The sequence below is a fragment of the Grammomys surdaster genome, unplaced genomic scaffold, assembly GCF_004785775.1.
Source record: "Grammomys surdaster isolate TR1022 unplaced genomic scaffold, NIH_TR_1.0 125580, whole genome shotgun sequence".
Lineage (NCBI taxonomy): Eukaryota > Metazoa > Chordata > Mammalia > Rodentia > Muridae > Grammomys > Grammomys surdaster.
In genome coordinates, this window is record NW_021620426.1 from 893,011 (window position 1) to 916,237 (window position 23,227).

The window sequence follows — 23,227 nt, forward strand, 5'->3', positions numbered from 1 at the left end:
TCTTGTTCTCTTTCCTAGGTTTTGTATTACCAGGATTGCCTCCTTTTTTGTTTTCTTTATTGCTTTTATTTCTAATTTTAGGCCATGAAGACCTGTGATCAGATTCATGGTTTTGTAATTTGTTCAAAAATCAAACTTTCAATATGAAGCCAACATTACAGATGAGGATGTGTTTTCTTCATTGACAATTTTATCAATACCTAGGTTTATAGAGTTTTTGACTTGGGATTGTGTAAGCTCAATTTATTACATCACTGAGATGTCTACACTTCATTGTTCCTTCCAGTTTTCTAGAGGATGGGAGGAAATGACAATCTTGACAAAGTAGGCTTACTCTAAGTATAGTTTCTATAGTACCAGCGTCTCCTAAGTGACATGGATGCTATGATGCCTGTCTTTGATGCACACTTTGAAGAATAAGATTCTAGAAAAACTATCCTGCAGGCAAACAATGATCACAGGCCCATGCTTTGTTCTCTCTCTCTCTCTCTCTCTCTCTCTCTCTCTCTCTCTCTCTCTCTCCCTCTCTCTCTCTCTCTCTCTCCATTTTTTTGAGTGAGCCGATTTCATCTTTGAGAAAGCCTCAAAGATAATATTCCTTGTGAGTCTTATTCTGTTTGCAACTACTTTCTGAGCCTAGTCATAATTCTACTTTGTTGTTCCACTGATGATTTAGTCATTCTCTTTCATTTAAAAATTGGAGTTATTCAAGAAAATGTTTTATCCTTCCTCTTTTCTTTTTAATTATTAATGTCCCAATGATCATGGGTGTGGGGCCATCTACTGGAGCATAGTCAACCTACCAGAGGCCATCTCCCTCAATAAAACCAACTTATCTTCCCCAAGCAGCCACCAACATCCAATAGTTTCTCTTGTCCTTCTTTCTCTTACCATTCCCCTTCCTAAGTAACAGATTGACTAGTCTTGTACAGTGTTTTGTAAACAACCACAGATGTTAAGTTTTTATGTATATAATGATCCTGTATTGCTCAGAATATGTTATTTCTTCCTAGTTGTCCCTAAATTCTGGCTCTGCTTCATGTTGTCCCCTTAGACTTCAGAATGGGCATCTTGTAGATATTCCACTTATGCATGAGGTCTTCACAGATGTATTGTCTACATTTTGATCATTTTTGAGTCTCTGTTTTAGTTGTTTACTATTCAAAGGGTTTTGAATGAGGATTGACAGCTGCATTAATCTACAGATAGAGAGATCTGTGTTTAGAAAGCAGACAAATTCTATGTCCATTAGACAAAATAAGAACAGGCATAAGCTCCCGGATGGATTTATGTTATATTTAAATGGATTTATGTCAGTAAGATGGAGTATGAAGGATCAATAAAATAATCTGTGTTACAACCATGAGAACCTAAAATTAATCCTTAGAACTCACATAAAAAATGCTTGTGCCTAGTAGCAAATACTTATAATCCTAGTGGCAGGAAGGCAGACATGATCAGGTCTTTGGGATTCATTGTTAGACAAGCTAGCCTATATTTGGCAAGGTCAAGACCAGTGATGACTGTACAGTAAAGTGGAGGGCAGTTAAGATATCATTAGCAATGAATGACACCCATCTGCATACACATGAGCATACAGATGCTTGTGTTTATACAACACACACATGCAAACATGTATACACACATGCACAGAAAGACACTGAATGAAAATATTTCAAAGACAAGAAAATGAGAAGCAACTACTATTGTAGAAGGTGTTTTCACATTTACTTATGTGGTCAGAACTTCATAAATGAAATAAATACCTTCATAGATAGGTAGCTTATTCATAGGCAAATCAATTATACTTTGTTGGTACAAGTTTTCCTGTGTTAAATATAGCATAAATATGTATGTATGATCCCTACACTTCAATCCTGCTATCAGAATTCTATAAGCATTTACTTATAAAAATAAAGATGAAAATAATCAATTAAAGATGTTTTGCTTCCGGAATTATTTGGATGATTCCTTATTTGTACTTATGTACATATGTGGAGGGTTATTAACACAATAAATTAATACAGACTAGGTAGCAGTTTCTGATGGCCAAATGCCAGTTTCCCTTTGATCTTTTATATTACTTAATATTCTTTTCTTTTCTATTTTTGGATATTTTATTTATTTACAATTCAGATGTCATCCTCTTTCCCCATTTTCCCTCCCTAGAAACCTCTATCCCATCCCTCCTCTTCCTGTTTGCTTTTATATCATTTGAATTACATGCAAGTATTCAGGTCAGTTCTAGGTTGAGGGACTAGCAATACAATAGATGCAAATAGTCAAGGAAAAAGCAAGACAATAAACACAAATAGTCAAAGAACAAGCAAGGCAATAAACAAAATTCTGTGAACACTTCAATGATCACTGTTTCTACGGGCTTATTGGGATGACCAAAATATCTGAGCCAAGTTCCCTGTCCTAGCCCAAAGTCATTTTCATTTCTGAAGGCTACTTCCTTGTTCTAGCCTAAAATTTAGGTTCCTGCCTGAAATTACTTCTCTGTTCTGGCCTAAGATTTAGATTCCTGCCTGAAATTACTTCATACGTATTCGCCTACACTCCTGGACATGTTAGAGCTCAAAAATGAACACTCTCCTCACAAATCTGTGATCCTCCCCAGAATTAAATACACACTCTTGAAATCTCAGCACTCCCAATCTTCATACATTTGAAGTATGCTGCATCCACTCTTGAATCTAATTAAGTAATAGATGCCATAGACGTAACATATTACATTCTTATAATGGGATTCTATTTTACCACTCCACCAATGTATTGAAATTTTAGATAAATGCCTTCGGTTTGTCTTAGAACTCATCAAAATACAGTGCTAAGTGTGTGAGATAAAACATTCACTTGTAAATTAGCCTTGTCAACAGCATGGCATGTTCTTTGGATTCCATGTGGGTTTTGAGAGAATACTGACTTTAATCATGACATTGGTCTTCACCTTAAGCAAATACAGTATGCAGTTGAAAAACTTCTTATGCAATGTGGAACTGATTTAAAAAAAACCTTCATCACATTAAAATTGCATTAATCACCGTAACCTGTGAGTTAATATTACAGTCAAAATTTCAGCATTAATTTTGTATTCTCTCTCACCTGGTAAGTAAAACATCTTGTCTGGGAATGTTCAATTAAGATAATTTTCTTTTTTAATTGCATCTTTGTTGTTTTATAGAACTCCACAGGAACAACTTCGTACCATGCTACCAAATACATTCACATGTCCACATGAAGCTACTGCAGAGGCACAGTGCACTCAGATGGAAAATGAGTCTGATAGTGATGGTCAGTTGAGTTTTGATTAGATCTTTTAATACTTACTATTTAAAATCTATAACGAAGCAGTAATCAACATATGCTTTTAGTTTTTGTCTATGTATTATTCTGAGATAGACCATGAAACCCTAGTTTCTTTTATTTACTATACTACCTTACTTTAATTTAAATAGCTTCATGTAAATGATAAATGCAATAAAATGTGTGTATTGTTTGAGCTGAAGAAATCTACAGTGTTTCTATCTTTGTATAGATCCATAAAAACTGTTCTTTCATTGTTGGTAATTATATCTAGACAGTAAATTATCAGACATGTTCTTTGGTAATATTATTTTCCAATTTTATTTTCTAGTTGAGGAGATCAAAGTAAAATCCCCACCCCTTTTTATGCCAGCAGAAAAATTGAATATAGAGAGACCTCCACCATCTCTAACAATAGTAGAACTTGATGGTGTAAGTATATAATGATCATTCCAATGTTTTACCATAGAAAATTTGTAATAGTGATGGGCTCCTGTTTTTGTCATTAGATTTTTTTAAAAACAATCAGAATTTAAGAAGAAATTCATGTTTGGATTACAACTTGTCAATAAATAGAAAATATGTATTTAATTAGAGAATGCATGCTAACTTAATATTGCCAGTTTTCAGAGGCATGCATCTAGGAAGAAGTGTTAGCATTCTGCTATATTAGCTCACATAGTATGGTTTTTGTGCCTCTATAGTTCTTTATTCTTTCGCACTTTCATAAATGGATCAGTTTTATTAGATAGTATCTTATTTAAATATATGTAGGTGTAAAAGGTAATTTCTGGAATTACATTAATATTATTTTTCTTTAAAGGAAAATGTATTATTTATAATTTTAGAGCTTTTATAATAATGTCAGCACAGCCCTGAAAGTTATAATGGAACCAGAGATAGCTAAGCAGAGCTCAGACCAAGTGACTCAGATGTGATCCAGTCCCTGCCTTTGGCTTCCTAGTTACCTAATTGTTGAATTACCATTTTCTTCAAAACATTCTGACATTTTACATTGCTGTTTTAGAAATGATGAGAATGCAGATCACATCTCTTACATCTTCTATGGCCACTGGATTGGTAGCTGCTACGGCTTTTTCTTTCTTCTATCAATGCTTTATTTGTCATGTAAATAGTGGCAGATATTAGTTACACACACACACACACACACACACACACACACACACACACACATCCCCACACACACCATTCAATAGAATTTTTATTCTTGGTATAAGTTGGAGACATGACAATAAGAAAACTAGAAATGTGATAGTCACTAATCTACTAGGATTGACAGTTGTTACATAAATTGCTATTATTAGTTACAAATGTGACCATTATAAAAATTGACTAAAACACTAAATTAGCTCAAGGAGAAGCAGGTGAATTTAGTCTCCCTGGAACAAGTATGATATAACTAGAGAGTCATTTATAGCAATAAACCATAGAATGAATGAAAAAAATATATATGTAAATATATGTAAATATATAAATATATAAATATATATACATATATATCACCTCCAATTAACTGGCTACTGTTTAATGTATTTATTGAACACATTAACATTATGTAACATGCATTTAATAAGACTCAAGGAGGAGAATTTGAAGACCCAGGGAATGCTGTGCCTTACAGAGTTGAATTGGCTGACTCAGAGAGTCAACTAAGGTAAGTTCTTTCCCATTCCCCTTGTTTCTATTAAAAACACCAATTACAACAGGCTAGGCTGTGGGTAGGATGGAAGAGCATTTTCATGCACACTAGGCAATAGGGTAGATCTGATATATAGTGTAGCCAAAAGTAATAATAAGAAAACTAAAGTCCAACCATGCACATATCATCCATTTTTATAGATGGAAAGTTCTCGATGTTTAAATGTTTATTAATGTTAACCTATTAATGTAGCAATTTGTACATATCATTTTAATTTAGTCATTTATAAAACATAGTTGCAGTTTGTCTAATATTTTTATTACTTTAGATATTTTAAGGAATTTAGTGATTGCTATCTTTTAAAATAGTTTTCTAATTTGTATATAATATATATCAGCACATTTTCCTTTAAAAATCCTGTTTGGCTGTACTTTCTTTTGATCCCTAAAATAAGAACTTACACAAATGATCAGGTTCAAGAGCTTCTCTAATATAATATTGTTCTTTAGGCAAAACCCAATACATGACTAGCAATAGAAGTATAGTAGTTCCCATTAAAATTGTTTTGTGTTTTTCATTTCATATAAATAATCAAAACTATTTTTTCACTTAGTAAAGTTAAAAAACAATATCTTTCTATGAACTGTAGGATTTTCGTGTCAATAACAAATGCTCACTATGACTCAATAGTGGGATCCAGCTCCACTTCTACTAGAGCTCGGTTCAGGACAGCTTCTACCCTTCCTTATATATCACAGCAGTTTTGAGTCTAAGTGGTGCCCTAACCTTGAACCTCAGGCAGCTTTCTGTGTGGATATAGGGTCTCAAATACTGAATAGCAGAGCTGCAGTTGGTAGCAATATTTTGATAGGAGACAATTTTCTGATCAGTAGTTGAGAGGCTAATATATGTTATTGTGTCTCCTTAGGGGAAGGAATGTCATTTCTGCTTGCTACTCTTAAGAGATTGTTTAGTCATTTATAGTTCTCTCTCTCTCTCTCTCTCTCTCTCTCTCTCTCTCTCTCTCTCTCTCTCTCTGTGTGTGTGTGTGTGTGCATGTGTGTGTTGACATATATGTGCATGTAAAGATCAGAGGACAACTTGTAGGAACAGGTTCTCTCCTTCTACCATATATGTTTTGGGGATTGAACTTGGCTCATAAAACTTGGTAACTGAATCATATCACCACCCCCTATTTTTGTTTTTTAATATACATTATCCAATGTCTTCTTTGACCCCTGTGTAAAATGTTTGAGGAGGTAAAGAAAATTTCCATTATGATTGGGCATTAATATTAACAGTGTTTGTTTGAAGGTATCTACAAGACTATAATATCTCATTTACTTGAATCACAAGTGATGGTTTTGTTTATAACACATGAGTGCTATGATTATATTGTTTACATATAAATCATGTGTTGCTTAGTCTGATGTGAATGTAACAGTACAGCTGTGTACACAGATAATATTCATTGATGGTAAGTGAATTGTAGTAATACATATTATTTTTAACCTCCACCTCTAAATGGAACACAGACTCATTCCTGAGATACCATGATTATAATTCCATGAAACTGAAATGTTCTTGAAAAATTGAATAAGTCTAACATATTGATATATTATTACATAGGAAGTTTTTATTGAAATGTTGCAATGTACTTGCAATTTTTTATGTCATATATCTTGTCCATAATAGCACTTGTTTTTACTGCGTAGAATATGACTACAAATATTTAAAACCAGAATTAAATTGTAACCTAATGTATTAATAAACCAAAACTTTCAGGGACCATTGCTTTCAACACATTCTTTGTGCTTGTCCCTAAACATGAAAGTTCTACCTATCCGGATTATCAGACTTGCTTCCCATGTGAAAATGACATCCATCACCATCTTATTTTCAACAAGGGAAAAGCAGACCTCTTAAGTCTCTGTTTGAGAACAAATTCTGGGTACCACAAGGATGACTTAAAAGGTAAGACATTCTTTTTGCTTAATAAATTTTAATAATGAATGTCAGTAACTTAATAAAAACAATAGCTGTGGTGGTTGAGGAACATGTTGATTATTATTCTGTTCATTTTAAAATCAGAAAAAAATGAGTTGTTTGAAGAAAATTGATTGAATATATGTAATTCCCTTGAAAATAACCCTTTTAATCAACAGATAACAGTATTGTATTTATAAGCAAATACAGTCATTGTAGTTCTCTATAACATTTAATATTAAGTAAAGTGTCATTTTGAAGCCACAGAGAGAAAGTTTTAGAGGTGAAAGTGTGATAAGTGACTTTTGCCTTCTCATACAATTAAACAGTTCCCTATAATGTTCACATTGGATGTGAAGTTTATGATATAAACCCTGAGCCTATCAATTCATTGTTTTTATTTCTGTGGTGTCCTCCCATCTAATCTTTTGAACTTTGTGGATCTGAATGTTAAATAGAAATATTGGGATTTTCTGATTTAAGATTTAAGATCACTATCTAGAGAGTCATGCTGAAGTGTCCCGATCTGATAGTCGATTTTCATATCTACCCTTCAAACTCAGTCACCTTGAAATTCCATCATCTTCCTATGACTTTCTTCTACTAAGCTACAATTTAGTTTCTGGATTATTTTTTAGTTTCTTTTCAAATACTCTATTTTATAAGCCTAAGATTTTTCAGGAAACCAGTAGGTACATCCTTGTGAAGAAGTTGAAAAATACCTTTGGGCATTTTAAAAAATAACTGATTTAAATCTTTTGGTAGCCTAACCTGCCAGCAGAAGATGAGGAACAGTGGTGACTTCATGGCAGTCCTACTGGTCCTGATATTTTCAACTGGTAAGGCCCATGTGAACTGCATGTGCAAAGTGTCCAAATGCATTGGAACTTATCACTTTGAACACATATTTAGTTGGTATTGTTTTGCGAAGTTAAAGCCACCTTTCAGTTGTGTTTGAGAAAATTGTGAGCTCAAATAGTTATGTGTTACTTCAATGATATTTAAAAATGTCTACTGTTTAGATATGATTTTTATTTACATCAAAGTTGAGCAGAAATTACAAAGAACTGAAGGATTCCCTTTGCATTGAAATTTACACTGCTTCCTCCTCTATTCACGTTCCACAGACAAAAGCTCATTTTATGCTAAGTAATATGGTACTGTATGAATCAACTTCAATTTATTTAATATCCAATTAACTATAAAAGACTATCTTTTGTGTCTAAGGTTTAGCAAATATGAATATAGCTTCTACTAAAGTCCACATATGAGTTATTACTCATATGTTCTGTTACTGTGATAAAATACTCAAAGAAAGTTGGGAATAGAGGATTTATTTTAGATTAGAGTTATAGGAAGGATACAGTCCATTGTGTCAAGGAAGGCATGATAGCAGGCTCCTCAGCAGTCAGGGGAGCAGAAATCATCACATTTTATCAATATACAGGGAAATGAAAAACAAGAATTCAGGCCAGGTTATAAAATCTCAAATCCCATCCCTACTGATATTCTTCCTCCCTCAAGGGTCTACCTTCCAAAAGTTTTATAACCTTCCCAGACCATCTGGAGACAAAGTGTCCAAATGTATTAGCCTGTGGATTACAGTCCATATCTAAGCCACAACCTTTCTTTCTACCAAAGTACTGAGACATTTTGCATTTCCACAGGAAAAGAGAATTCCTTTTGATGCAGTGTTTCCTGACCCTTGACGTGGTTTCAATGTTCAGCTCCAGAGTGAAATTTGATATTTAACATTTCTTGATATATTTACTTGCCATTTGTATATAATTTGGGGCATCTGAGTATGAACATCTCTCTCTCTCTCTCTCTCTCTCTCTCTCTCTCTCTCTCTCTCTCTGTGTGTGTGTGTGTGTGTGTGTGTGTTTGTGTGTGTGTAGTGGGGAGGGTTCAATGATGGGACTTCAAATGACATCTTTGTATATACTCTGATATTCTAATATTTCATCTCTGTATCATTTTAATATTTATTCACATTTTGTCCATTTTAGTTGTTTGCCTTTCTATTATAGAATTTTAAATGTTCTGTCTATACTTCAGACAGTACACATTCTCAGATGTATTTTTCCATATATTTTCTTCCATTGTCTTACTTCTATTATCGTACTCCCAACAAGGTTTATTGTAGAGCATTATGAAAAAGTTTTCAGCTGCAGTATCTTTCAGTCTTGTAAAACATTATTGAAATTATCTATAAACTTTTCAATGCACATGCCATCTTTTATTTTAACATAGCATATATTTTTATATTTGGATCCTTCTAAGGGGTAAGCATAGGATTATTGTTGATATTACACCATGTTTACAACCTATCTAATGTTCTTTTAGAAGTACATCTCTTATATATATTTATTTCATTTCTCATAATATTTGTCGCTTTTATTAACTCTAGCAGTTTGAAGGATAATTTTCCTATGAGTAATATTAAATGGAATATTCCTCATGTTATATAATTATTTGGTAATGAAAGCAACACTTTGGGGCTATAGCCAGAATTTATACCAGAGAAGTGTTAATTAAATTCTCTACTATTTGACATAACCTATCATCAAATAGAGGTATTTAGTTTGGAACAAATTAAGAGTTGAACAGTTTAAATGCTATCCAATACAAATAATGGTTGGTGTATTTTAAAGTGAAAGTAATTTGGTGGTAAAATCTTTAAAGTATTTTGAATCCTTGTAGCATCTTTCTCAGTGCTTTGCCACACTGGCTTCCCATTAGTCACATACAGAGATTGATGGGAGGGAATGACAGATGGTATTGCCTGAGTTTTACTTCAGAGTCTAATTGGTTGAGGTCGACTATGCACTGACAATTTTAAAGAACAGCTGATGATTCCAGTCTGCAGTCCAGTAAAAACCAATGATCTAAATGAGGAGAATTGGGGCACACATAATGAGATGATAACTAATACTGCCTTGCTCATTTTGTATGTTGGTACAGTAGATATTCCTGCCACACGTTCTTTTTGTCTCCTCATTACTGCTGTTTTATATAGTTGACTCCTTTTGCCTTGTTTTAGCATAATTTGAACTGATAAGGTAGAATATGGAAATGTGTAAACAGGTTTTGATAAAACAATGTTTATACATCAACCACTTTTAACCACTGGAGAGCCTAACCACTGGACTTTTGGTTTTTGAACAATATAATCAATTGAGTTTTAATGTATTTATGGATTTTTTCAAACACAGATTTCGGCAGCACTCTGGAGTCTAGTATTTATTCTGATGAGTTCAAAAATATAGAAGAAACCACCCCTTTTGAGAAAAATGAAACAGAGAAAAATATAGACCCCCAAAATAACAAAGACTCTGTTGATTCCTGCATGTCACTTGGGAGCAAGAGTTCCTTGCCAACTATAGATTTTTCTACATCCTTCATAGAGGAGAATTCATCTCAAGACACCAACACATCATTGAAATGCAGCAATCCAAATGAGAGGCCAAATGTGGAAGATTCAAAAACCACAAAGCCACCACTGGTAAATATCTATTATATTATTGCATTAATAATTTATAAGGTTGTTCTTGGGAAAATGATGTTTTGGCATAGTACATACTAAAAGGTTATTTTCTACTGCAGTTAAAATGTGCTGCATCTTAAGGTGATAGCTACAGAATGACTCATATGGAAACAGACACTAGAGGTTTATATATGACAAAGTCCTATAAGATAAATATCATTTTAACATGCATTTTTCTGTGACAAATGTTGTTACAGAGCCATTACATAGACCTATTAAGAATGCAAGTGTTATTGCAAATAAAATTTGCTTAAGAAGAATAGAATATAATGCATTCTGTAATATATATAATATATATATATACACATACATATATGCATATGTACATACACACGTATATCAATATGCTTATTGTTGAAAGTGATATCAGTTCAGGTGCAGAGAAAATGACTGCTGCTTTTAATGTGGGTAAAACAAGTCATGATTTCAGGAATATGACTAAGGAGGAAATAGTGCAACAAACAAAGAATGTACTCATGCCAAATTTTGAAATGTTTTGGAATCTTTATTCTACATAGTAGAAGTCTTCTGTTGTTATGATTATTAATAATAAAATTCTTGGGAATTAGATAAACCACCCTTTTTTCAGTACTTAAAATTTAATTTTAAAGTCATTTTCTGTAGCCTAAACTGAAACAAGAGCCAAAACATGTGGGAGAATGAAATGAGTGCATGATCATTTGATTTGGGGCAGAATTTTTGTTGTTTGTTTGTTTTTGCACCATCCTATCAAAAATGCAGTGTCTTTGAAATATGAAACTGGAACCTGAGACTTCTTCAAAATCCCAGATTTGTAAACATCTGCTCAGATACCAAGGAATGGATCTGGTACGAAAGGAAATAACCTCATGTGCAGCAAGACGATGGAAAACTGGTCTGGGTAGATTTGGGCCAGGTCAATAAAATATCTGACATGAGAATTGGAACACAAGAGCTATAATTTTGCACAGGTCTGTATGTAACTATCCAGCTGGTTGTATATTCTTTCCTGTAATTTCCAAACAAAGATATATACTCATGATTATACTCATGATGGTCATCCCTAGGAATGACCTGATGTATATGGGGGATATAAACTCAATTCCTTTCTGACTGAATCTCACAAAGATTATCCAGCAGCAGTTTTCCCATATAAGGTCTCACTTGTCATTCTACTGCCCCAGTGAAGAAAGCAGTAGATTATGATGTCTATTTTCAGAAACAGAAACACACACACACACACGCACATACACACACACACACACACAACCAAGAATACATTTTTTCCATGTTCAACAGTGTATTGTGGTGATGATGGTTTGATATATCTGTTAATGTAGAGGAGGAATCCTACACTTAGGGAATGCTGATTTTTCTGTGGGGAGTCAATTTATCCTATTCTATCTTCAGGATGTTCATTGGAAACTGGCTCAGGGAACTGATGTGGCTGGTGGCACTCTGACACCAAATGTATTTGAGAAGGAACAAAAAGGCTAGTCCTTAGAGTATGTTTGTCTGGTGCCTTCTGTCAGCATGCTTAAGACCATAAAAGGTTCACAGATGGTTGAATTCTTAGATTACCAAGTTTTCTATCTCCCTTTGTCTGTCACTTTGTCTTTTCTTACTTCACAGGAAGAAAAATTACTTACTAGAAAATGTGTATACAGATGGTCTGTTATTGTGGTTCTGCTTACAAATTGTGTCGCTTATTATTCCATTAAAGGAATATACATTTATTAGAGTCATATTTCAATTTTGAAGTTTATTGTTTGTAGTCTTGGAATATTTAGTAGGATACACAGTTGTGTCTAGATGTTGAAATCCAGATAAAGTATAATTTTGATGGCTCAGGTGTATTAAATGTATTTTCTTTTCTTATTGGATATTTTATTTATTTACATTTCAAACTTTATCCCCTTTCCCAGTTTCTCCTCCAGAAACCCCCTCCCATTGCTTCAATGAGGATGCTCCCCTTCTCACCCACCCACTTCTGCCTCCCACCCTCTCATTCCCCTACACAGGGTCATTGAGCCTTCACAAGACCAAGGACCTCTTTTCCCATTGATGCCCTACAAGGCCATCCTCTGCTACATATGTATCTAGAGCAATGGGACAATCACTGTGTACTCTTTGGTTGGTAATTTAGGCCCTAGGAGATCTGCGGGGGTGTGCTCTGGTTGCTTGATATTGTTGTTTTTCCTATGGGATTGCAAACACCTTCAGCTCCTTCAGTCCTTTCTATAACTTCTCCATTGAGGACCCTGTGCTGGCATAAGTTTACTATGGTATAAAGCCACTGTCATCACAAGAGAACATGTAATCATGAATGGAAGAAAAAAAGTGAAAAGCAATGAATCACAGACCTGGCACAAAAGTAGTGAAAACTCAATAATAATAAGATAAGTTTAATGTGCTTATAAAGAATTAGTGAGGATAAGAAAGATATAAGATATAGAACTTAAGTTATACCAACACTAGAAGCTGTTATTTATATAAAAAAGATTAATAAGACGCAATTCTAAATGTATGGGTGAAAAGGTACAAAGATTTATATATTGAATCAGCATGAAAAATATAATTTTAAACTGTTATTACATTGATATATTATTAAAATCAAAATGTTGAAAAGTGGCATATATTTTCTATAAATATGACATCTGAAAGTTTATTGTGAATTTAGAAATCTAAAGAGACAGATGTCACTTGCCATCATTTGGTTGTGTTTTCCAAAGTTTCTATGTTGGAAACCTGATCTCTAGTGCAAGGCGTATTAAGGTCAAGAAGCAGAGTGTACAATGTATTGATTGAGTCATGTGTGTTTTCCTTATGAATGACTTGCTATTGTTATTGTAGAAAGGATATTGCATTTCACAAAGTTTGTTACAACAATAAGCTGTAACACCTTTAGGTCTCTGGTGTTTTCTTTTCATCCACTTTTCTCCATGTGATGGTAGAGTAAGAAGGCACTGAGAAGACATGGACCCCAGATCCTAAGATTTAGAATATTCAGAATGAAGGAAAATTTACTTTCTTCACAAATTTCCCTCTATGTGATAATCTGTTAAGACAACAAAATAATGAATGAAGACACAACGAACATTTTTGAACTAATAGTAAATGCGTTTATTTTTCTGCATATAGTTTTCCCTTCATAAAACAATGCAAGGAAAACCAGGCATCAAAGATTTTCAAGTGAAATTTAACAAATAATTAAAGAATTTATATTTTAAACAAAACAATCTCTTATGCAAAAGAAAATGAATGACAGCCCTCAATTATGTCCTGAGGCCAATATACTTTTAATGAAGAAATTTGAAAAACATTATTTTTTTCAGAATGCAAACTCAGAAAACAGAAAATAATGGTGAATAAACTCTGGTAACTGATTTATAAAAAGTCAATCTACTGGCTTTGAAGAACTCAAATGCACAATGGACATAGTAAAGTTTTTGAGAAATTTAAAATATTTTTGTTAAACAATTAATAAAGTACATCTTCCATTACCTTAATAAAGGTCATTTTGAAAATAAACATTTTCTGGTAACTCTTATGATGAAATTAATATTAAGATGAAACACAACCATACTTTTTAACATAACTCAAAATATATTGAAATTTAATTATGGAAAATTCATAGAGAAAAATGACAGTATTTGCAAACATTTAAGATCTTTAAATATTTACATAGATATACTATGATTGTAATAAATTACAATACAAGCATGCATTACAGAGTATATCAATAACAAAATAAAACATGATTAGTTATTGATAATAATTAATCCCAGTTTGGCATCTCCTACCTCTTCAACCAGATCATGTCCCCTCTTATCAAGACTGGACAAGGTAAACCAATATGAGCAAAAGAGTCTCTAGAGCTGACAAATGAGTTCGAGAGAGACTTGCTTCCATTATTAGGAGTCCCACAGTAGCAACATTATGTCAACATCAGAGAGATTTCTTCTGGCAGCAGATGGGAGGGGTTCACAAACCACCAGCCAGCCATTTAGCAGAGAGATTCTAACTTGTGTGTCTCCATTGGATCCTTCCCCTTGGAGATCTGAGAACCCAGCAGAATAGAGAGAAAACATTGTAGGAATCAGAGGGGTTAGAGGACAGCCCACCAAATCAACATAGCAGGGCTCACATGGGCTCACATGGGCTCACAGAGACTGAAATGTCAGGTGCAGAACATGCATGGGTGTCAGTTTATCTGTGTTCATGTGTGGTAACATTTTTTTATCACAGAGCAAAAGTGCCTCATACCTAGCTGCTCAGGAAGATACTACTGAATTTCAAGAAAATATGCTCAGCAAATTTACAGATATTTCTGAGAAATTTTTAGTGTTATTCATCTGTTTGTCTCAAAGAATCTGCTACTCCAACTATCTTGATTTGGGAACAGTCTAAAGTAATCATCCTTTAGCAACTCAAGTAAGCAGTGACTCTCCACAATCTTCTAGAGAAATAGTCTAAGACAGTGTCATGAACAGTAAAATGCTCATTTATGGAACACTGTGCTTTTGACCTCGTATTTTCATGGTGAGTTAAATAACAAGTATTCCTAGAAGTTTGTCAGTAAGGTAACAATATGGAATGTACTCCATGAAGGACTAAAACTCTAACTGTTTCACAAAAAGATCATCTTCTGCTAGTAGTCATTTCAAACTGAGAGGCCAGAAGATTGAGTATCTTCACTCAGGAATTGATTAGGCTAGTCTCAGGGGAGAGTAGGATTCAAAGTACAAAGAACTTGAGTAACAGGAAGGCACCACCAAGAGTCTTTTCAATAGCGAGAGTTTTTGAGATTAGACATCAGAAGAGTTGGTCCTTCACAGTCTGAAGAATGGATTCTTTCTTCCAGATATTCAAGGGTTTGACCTGTAAGCTCCACTTTAGCCAAGTGATAATTCCCTTGCCAGAAATCATGTAGAAATCTATTATATTCAAGAATAAAATTGATATTAAAGAATCAAGAATAATTTTGGCTGTGATGTTTCCTAAAAGTCAAGTATAAGATTGTTCATTTTGGACTTCTATCTTTGTAAAGCAGAACTGCCTACTGGATTATGGTTTTGAGATATACTGGGAATGAAAATTAACTAGTTGGAGGTCCTTGGTTATTCCAGTTCTGAAACTGTCTATAGTAAACTTTGTGAATTTGAAAAAAATTAATGCAAAACAAAATATCACCATTATAAATTTCCAAAATCTAAACTCAGATTTAAAAATGTGTTTTAGTTTGGTAATGGCATAATCTGTGTATATTAGGACAGATAAATATCTGGGAGAGCTATAAAAAATAGTCCTGGAGAGTGGAGTGGGATTCCTGAATGGTAGACATTACTGGTTGCCAGCCTTATTTTAAGATGTTTAAATGCTATCTATATCTTTGTTTGGAGTTATAAGAATCACTTTATGGTATTTATGGAACTACTAAGTATTACATTGCTCATGGAATTATTTAATACCGATAATCACTCTCACTGTATCTAAATCTATCTAAAGGTTTTGCTTATCAATTATTGTTTCTTCCTAGGATTCATACTTTAAAGAATGGGTCTAGCTAACTATAAGTTCTGGCTATTCTTATATCAACTTTAAACAAGATGGAGTTATGTGAAATGAGGGAACTTCAGTCGAGAAAATGCCTCCATATGATCCAGCTTTAAGGCATTTTCTTAATTAGTGATTGATGGGGAGGGGGAGCTCAGCCCGTTGTGAGTGGTGCTATGCTGTCTTGTGGACCTGGATTCTATAAGGGAACAGGCTTAGCAAGCCATAGGGAGCAAACATCCCTCCATGACTCTGTATCAGTGTCTGTCTCCAGGATGAGTTCCTTTTCTGCTCTGCTTGAGTTCCTGTCCTGACTACCTTTATGGTGAACCTTGACGTGGATGTAAAAGTTGAATAAACTGTTTCCTTCCTTATTGCTTCGGTCATGGTGTTTTGTCCCAAAACTAGAAACTCTAAGACACTATGTAACCCAGGCTGCCCTTGAGCTCAGAGAAATCCTCCTGTTCCAGTGTTCTTTAAGTGCTGAGAATATAAGTATAAGCCAACATGTCTAGCTTATGTTTTATTTTTGTCTTTTAATCACAATCATAAACTGAATGATGAGTTGGCTGTTGGAATAGGTAATAATTCCAAGGGACACAGTCTAGATTTTCTAGGTTATGACTATATCAACATCACAAGTTATTTCTCTTCATTTTGCCTATTTTTTTGCATATTTGTTTTTAGCTGTATATCTGAGTAATTTGGATTTCATCTATATGCACCATGACATCATATTTATTCTCATTGGCCTTCTACTTCAACTTTGACTCTGTTTATAAACACAAATGTAGTTCAGAGGCACATGTACAAGTTTCCTCATTTCAACATACTTTACGTGAAAATAGCCTAAGGCTGTGGTTCTAAGTGAGTTGTGAATCCTTTGGGAATCTAATGACCTTTTCACAGATATAGTATACTATATATCCTGCATATCAGATGTACATTGAAATTCATAAGAATAGCAAAATTACAGTTATGAAGCAGCAACAAAAATAATTCTATGTTTTGGGGTCACCAAAACATGAGGGTCATAGCATTAGGAATGGTGAAAGACCACTGCACTAAGGGAAGAAAATAAAGAAATTAATACACAAAGAAAAAAAAATTAAACTTTCAACCTACTTGGATCAACAACAACTTTCAGTTTATAATTAGTTTTTGTGTTTATTGGATGTATATATTGTATTATTTTTGTCTCTTTATTACTGCATAAAAGTTACTACGACAAAACTGGCATCAAAGTCATAGTAAGTTGCTTAATGAATGAATGATTGCATGACTTTGTTTTAATGAGCTAGAAAATTAACAAGTGTTAAATATTGTTTCCTAGTTACGAAAAGTAGCCCCCAGAAAAAAACCTGTAAGTGAACGCTATCAAGGACCTAAGAAGTTTTTTCCTGTTGATAAAAGTGAAAGACCCAATGCTGTCCAGTCATCAAGCATAAAAGGGAGCCATTCATGTTCTGAAATAACATCCACAGGTAACTTCTCATCAGGAATCATGATCTTTGGGCTACTCTAGGCAAATCCTAACTCAATTATAAAAGCTGCCGCCATTTAAAAAAAAATCATGGATATTTTTGTTCAGTGACAAAAACCTTCTCTTTTTTTACCTGAAAGAATTGAAGTCATGTGAGTTGCCATATTAGAGGATATCAGAATGTAAGGAAAAGCAAATGATAATATTGAAAAGATCATGTAAAGAATTTAAAAGCATTGTTCATTTTATATGACAAAATACTAAATCTCTTTGATTCACTTCATTAGCTAAGAATTATATGGATAGTTCCTTAACATTTGTCATAAAAACAAATCATAGAAATACCAGGGTCTCCTAAATTTCTAAGATTGACATATAATTTTGGTTTCCTTCTATAATCTTGATATCATTTTTTATTGTTCTAAAACAAAACTAACTTAAAATTACTTTTTAAGTGTTGTTCAGTGTATGATATGGTGGTACTTTTTATTTTCATATTCTTATATAATGTGAGTGCCATTCATCTCTAGGAAATATCTTATTAGATCAAAACTTTATTTTCATTAAACATAACTCGTTAACCTTTCTCTTGAGTGCCCAGCTACTAGCATTCTTCTCTCTCCTTGTATCATTTTTCTTATTATAATTAACTCATTTATATAAGTGGGCCACAATATTTCACTTAGCCTATTATTCCAAGTTTTATTAAAAGCAAGAATGTATGTTGTTATGATAAAGTGTGAGAATATAAGGCTAGAATATCTGAGTCACCTTATGTTCATTTTCTCTCTATACATATTCCAAACTTCCAAAATTCCAGAGGACACACTTGGGAAATCACTGATAACATATTACGTTTATAAAAGAAACCAATTTTTTCTTTGTAAGGCTAATCATGTGACAAAGTATGGATTTGTCATCACTGAATTTCACCAGCCTAGCATGAGTGATGATCTGCAATTGCTAAACCACAGTAGCTCTCCAGTGATTCAGGCAGATCAACAGTCCAGGAAGGGCTTTTTGGCTACTTGACCTGTCAGTTTTCTCCAGAAGCAGTTCTATGACCTTGGAGAGTAATGTTCAGGGATCTTATAAATTCCAGCTTTCCAAGACATGTAAAGCTTTTTTTCTTTTACCTTCCTAATTTTTGTGAGCTTCCCCAATTCTTTGTGGAGGGAATACTCCAGTTAAGAAGAAATTGCTGTATAGCACAATGCAGCATAGATGACGTTAATTTGTGTTCCTCGAATTTTGGGGACAAGTTTGAGGAGTATTGGTATTTATTATTATTGTTATTATTTACTTTTCATGTTTGTAGTTATTTATTTGTTATGTGTGTGTGTGTGTGTGTGTGTGTGTGTGTGTGTAAGTAAGTAGAGGTCAGCATTAGGTGTTTTCTCTATTCATTGCTCATCCTTATTCTTTTAGATCAGGTCTCTCATTGAATCTGGAGCTCATAGATTCAATAACTACCAGACTTCTGATCCTCAGGGATCTTCCTGTCTCTAACACACCCGGCTTTTTACAGCAAGGGCTAGGGATAAAACTCAGGACCTCATCCTTTAGTGCCAGTTACTTAGGCCTAATATTTCCTTAAAACAACTTACCAGGTCCACAACTTTTCAGTGTAGGGAGATTGCCCGCCCCCCAGTAGTTTTACCTTATATCAGATTCTCTATTTCTTGAGTTTTGTTATTTTGTTTGTGGTGCTAGGTCTTGACTCTCTATATGTTTAAATGTATTTTGGGGCCTTTGAATGTCATTGAGTAGTAAATGCAAAGCCCCGAGATCTATCTCAGTAGCACAAACATAGAAATACCTTTGTTCATTGATTAGTATATCTTAATGTGTTATGTCATATACTTTAAAAGTAATTTTTATTTTTATAAACATCTGTGTAAACTTTTGGAATTTATAGTATTTTTTCTTTATAATTAAGAAGTAGGCGCTCAGTGGGCTTTATTTCACAATTGAGGTTGCATTTCATAATATAGCTCTTTTCTGTAAATGTTCCTTAATTCAGATTAACATTGTTAGGGAACATAGTAGAAGTAAAAAAATGAGTAATGTATTTATGTGATTTTTCTAATATGTTGAGGTACATTTTAAATTTTTTTATTCTTTAGCACTATCATATACATATTCTGGTTATTCTTACTGACTATTCTATTTTATGTTTTTTCTATCCATATTGATCTTCCTTGTCTTAGTTAGAACAACAAGCTATCATGGTGAAAAGAAACTTAGGGAGTAAAATTTATTTTTTCTTTCACTTCCATACCACCGAAGGAAATCAAGGCAGGAAATCAAGGCAGAAACCTTGAAGCAGAACTAAAGCAGAAGCCATGGAAGAATATTGCTTATTGGCATGTTCTTTATGGCTTGCCCTGCTTTCTTATATAACTCAAGACCATCAGCCTAGGTTTAACACTACCCAAAGTCAGTTGGACCTTCCCCCATCTATTATTAATCAAGAAAATAGGTTAATCTTGTGGAAGGCTTTTCTCAATTAAAAATACTTACTCCTAAATGACTTTAGATTGTGTCAAGTTGACATAAAACTAAATTGGACATCCTTCTTTCTCATGAGTTTCTTTTCTAAGTCTGTATATTTTCATTTTGTTTTGTAACACCACAGAGTTTAACAGAACTATCTCTGTGACTGTGTTCCTATCCATCAAAGCCATGTAGGATCATACAACTGAAGGACAAACCACATTATCCAAGCATATATCAATACATTTCCAGGAAGGAGTAGGAATGCCTGAGTGCCTGTTCTGTGACTCACTGATAAACTGTGAAGTCTTGTGGAATCCTAGTGCAGACAACTGCAGCTCTTGAAGAGTCCATGATCGCAGTTGGTGCATCATATGGATAAGAACATATCATAGTCCTTCTCAGTGTCTTCTGGCTGTAACTTCTTTCTATGTCCTCTTCTACTGTGTTCCATTAGTATTATGGGAGTGGGACTTAATTTATACTTTAAATTGCATTATCTTCTTTTTTTTTTTTTTAGTTTCAGAAGACAAAATGTGGATCCCAGTGAGCAGCGTAAGTGAGTATGCTGATAGTACAGATGTCTTGTACAATCAGCAGAGTGATGAAAATCCACTTCCAAATATGCAACAGGAAAAAACAGGTATAGTCAATGGGAAGGTAGAAGTGTCATGTTGCTTTCTCATTTTGTTTCACTGTTTGATTCTTATCAAGCTATTAGTCATCTGATCATTATTTTGTGCAGTTATACTCTAAAAGCTAAAGGGAAATAATCAAGCCACCAAGTAAACTCATTATTTCTCTCAAAGATAAATTATATTCCTAGTTACTTTCCACAGCAACATATTGGTGAATTATATTAAAAATGTAGCTCAGAATATGGTATGTTTTTGAGCAATCTTCAATATTTATACAAGTTCTCTACATATTAACTGTGCTTCTGTGCTATATTTCGTGTTCTTCTTACTTGATTCTTCTTTTAATTGAAAATAGATTCTTCTCTCATACAATACACCTGACCATAGTTTCTCATAACTTTTCTCCTCCAAGCTCCCTGACCCAACCGCACCTCTTTCAAATATCCACAACCCTTCTTTATTCTCACAGAAAAGAATAGGCCTTCAAGAGCCAACAACCAAACTACATAAACTACATAAAACTACATAAAACGAGGCAAAAGCTCTCACACTGTGGCTGGACAAAACAATCCTACAGGACGGGAATCTTAAAAGCAGGCAAAAGAGTCAAAGACAAACCCACTCCCACTTTTAGGAGTGCCACAGAAACATCAAGCTAACAGCCATAACATATATCTAGTGCACACCCTTGCAGGCTCCATGTTTGCTGCTCTAGACTTTGTTAGCCCATATGGGCCTCGCTTAGTTGATTCAGTGGGCCATGTTCTCCTGGTGTCCTACATTCTCTCTGACACTTTCTGCATCCTCTATTGGATTCCCTAAGCTCTGAAAGGAGGGATCTAATGAAGACTTAGAGATCTTATTATGATTATTTGTACCAATTTATGAAGTCCCTGAACAATATTGAGATTGCATCTTAGAACCAGGATCAATATCATTTAATCTTCAATCTAATGGTTCATGTTTTCATGATGGGAACTTTATGTTTTAAAGATTACGATTTAATTATTTTTCTGTGTTATATGAGCATAGATAAACACTATTGGATATCTATCGCAGGTTTTTTCCTGATGGATCTGTCATTAGTAGGTTATAGTATTTCTCTTATTCCATCATGAATGTTATAGTATATCTGTGTTTTTCCTGTATTTTATATGAAGTAGCAATATGTAGATTAAAGAATTAAATCAGCTCAACATGGATTTGTATACCATGCTAATGCCACCTGAGAGTCTGGGGATAAAAGGATTCATGAGAATTTTCCCTTGTCTAAGGGAGATTGCAATTTAGGAGGAATACTTGACAAAATGGGCCATTTTCTTTGGTTTAAAGCCTCTCTTCAAGCCAGAAATTTAATTACATGTGATTTGCTCATATACATATGGTTTATAAGTCTCTTTTGACCTAAACTTTATGAATAAGTATCCTTGGAGAGTTTAGATTTTTTTCTACATGAATTTCTGTTGATTCACCGTCATAAATAATATTTTTAGTATCAGACCACCCATTTATGATAACATATTTGGAGTTCAATAATTAGATACTTATTGTCACATCAAATTTAAAAGCAACCTCAAGTTTGCTGCTTCCTGCCTCCTGGGAAGGGAGAAGGAACTGTGTTTCAAGTCACTATGTATTGTTAAAAATAAATTTAAATACATGCTGCGAGAACTCAGTTACAAAACAAATATTCCTATGTAAATAGCCAGATGCTTTTAGGTAACTATCTGGGGCAGATGCATCAGTGAGTAATTTACTATGAAAACCCTTTTTTTACAACATATGTCCTAGGCTAGCCACCGCCAGCCACTGGAGATAAAACGGAAACCTGACCCAGGTGTTCATCCAGAAGTTCTCAAATGCCAATGTCAACAAGTTATAATGGAAATTTGTTCATTTCTTCATTAGAAATGTTGATCATTACCGGAAGAAGCAAAATTGCCAATAATCTGCAATTGTCAATCATTCTCTGTGGTGTTATTGTAGATTCTTCCAAAGTCTTATTTGGAGGAAATTGCTAACCATAAGAACGTAAAAATTAAATTATAATATATCAGCTACAATAGAGGTCTGTGTATGCTATTTATGTTTTTGCAGGTAGAGATGATAAAATAGATATGTCAGATGTTACAGATTATATGACATTTAGTTGAGTCTTTAAAAGGTAATAACAATGGCCAGTTTGGAAAGTTGGTAAATGGGTTCTGGACAGAGATAGTGGCCTGAAACAAAATTAAATATTCTTGGCAGCGCAGCAGGCTATAGAAATTTTAGACTCTGAACTGATGCCAGTGTATGTAGGAATGTTAGTTTCTGAAAGGTCCTTAAAATCTGTGGATGTAAAAAAGGATAGAATACATACATGTTTAGAGGCAAGTCTCTTTCTGTTCCAACTTCCCTCAATATTTCATGTTTTTTGTAAATTTAACACTGTAGAATATCTTCAGCTGGACAGCAAGAGGTCAAGTTAACTTGCACTAGATAAGACCAATTCATTTGTAAATGCTGGTTTCTCCTTTGAAAACTCAGCACAAACTTAACTACTTCAACTTTCACTCCCCAGGTGAGCCCTT

At 33.9% G+C, this 23,227-nt stretch overlaps 1 protein-coding gene across 2 annotated transcripts in view; it reads left to right on the forward strand.

Annotated features, from left to right (window-relative positions):
* Nucleotides 1-23,227, forward strand: part of Zbbx (zinc finger B-box domain containing) — an 87,563-nt gene that overhangs the window by 47,480 nt on the left and 16,856 nt on the right. For both annotated transcript variants that reach the window (XM_028786770.1, XM_028786771.1), the window contains exons 8-14: nucleotides 3,188-3,297; nucleotides 3,641-3,741; nucleotides 4,905-4,984; nucleotides 6,804-6,943; nucleotides 10,171-10,460; nucleotides 17,371-17,521; nucleotides 20,537-20,659. In XM_028786770.1, coding sequence (XP_028642603.1) covers nucleotides 3,188-3,297; nucleotides 3,641-3,741; nucleotides 4,905-4,984; nucleotides 6,804-6,943; nucleotides 10,171-10,460; nucleotides 17,371-17,521; nucleotides 20,537-20,659 — 995 coding nt within the window. The remainder of the gene's footprint in view (nucleotides 1-3,187; nucleotides 3,298-3,640; nucleotides 3,742-4,904; nucleotides 4,985-6,803; nucleotides 6,944-10,170; nucleotides 10,461-17,370; nucleotides 17,522-20,536; nucleotides 20,660-23,227) is intronic.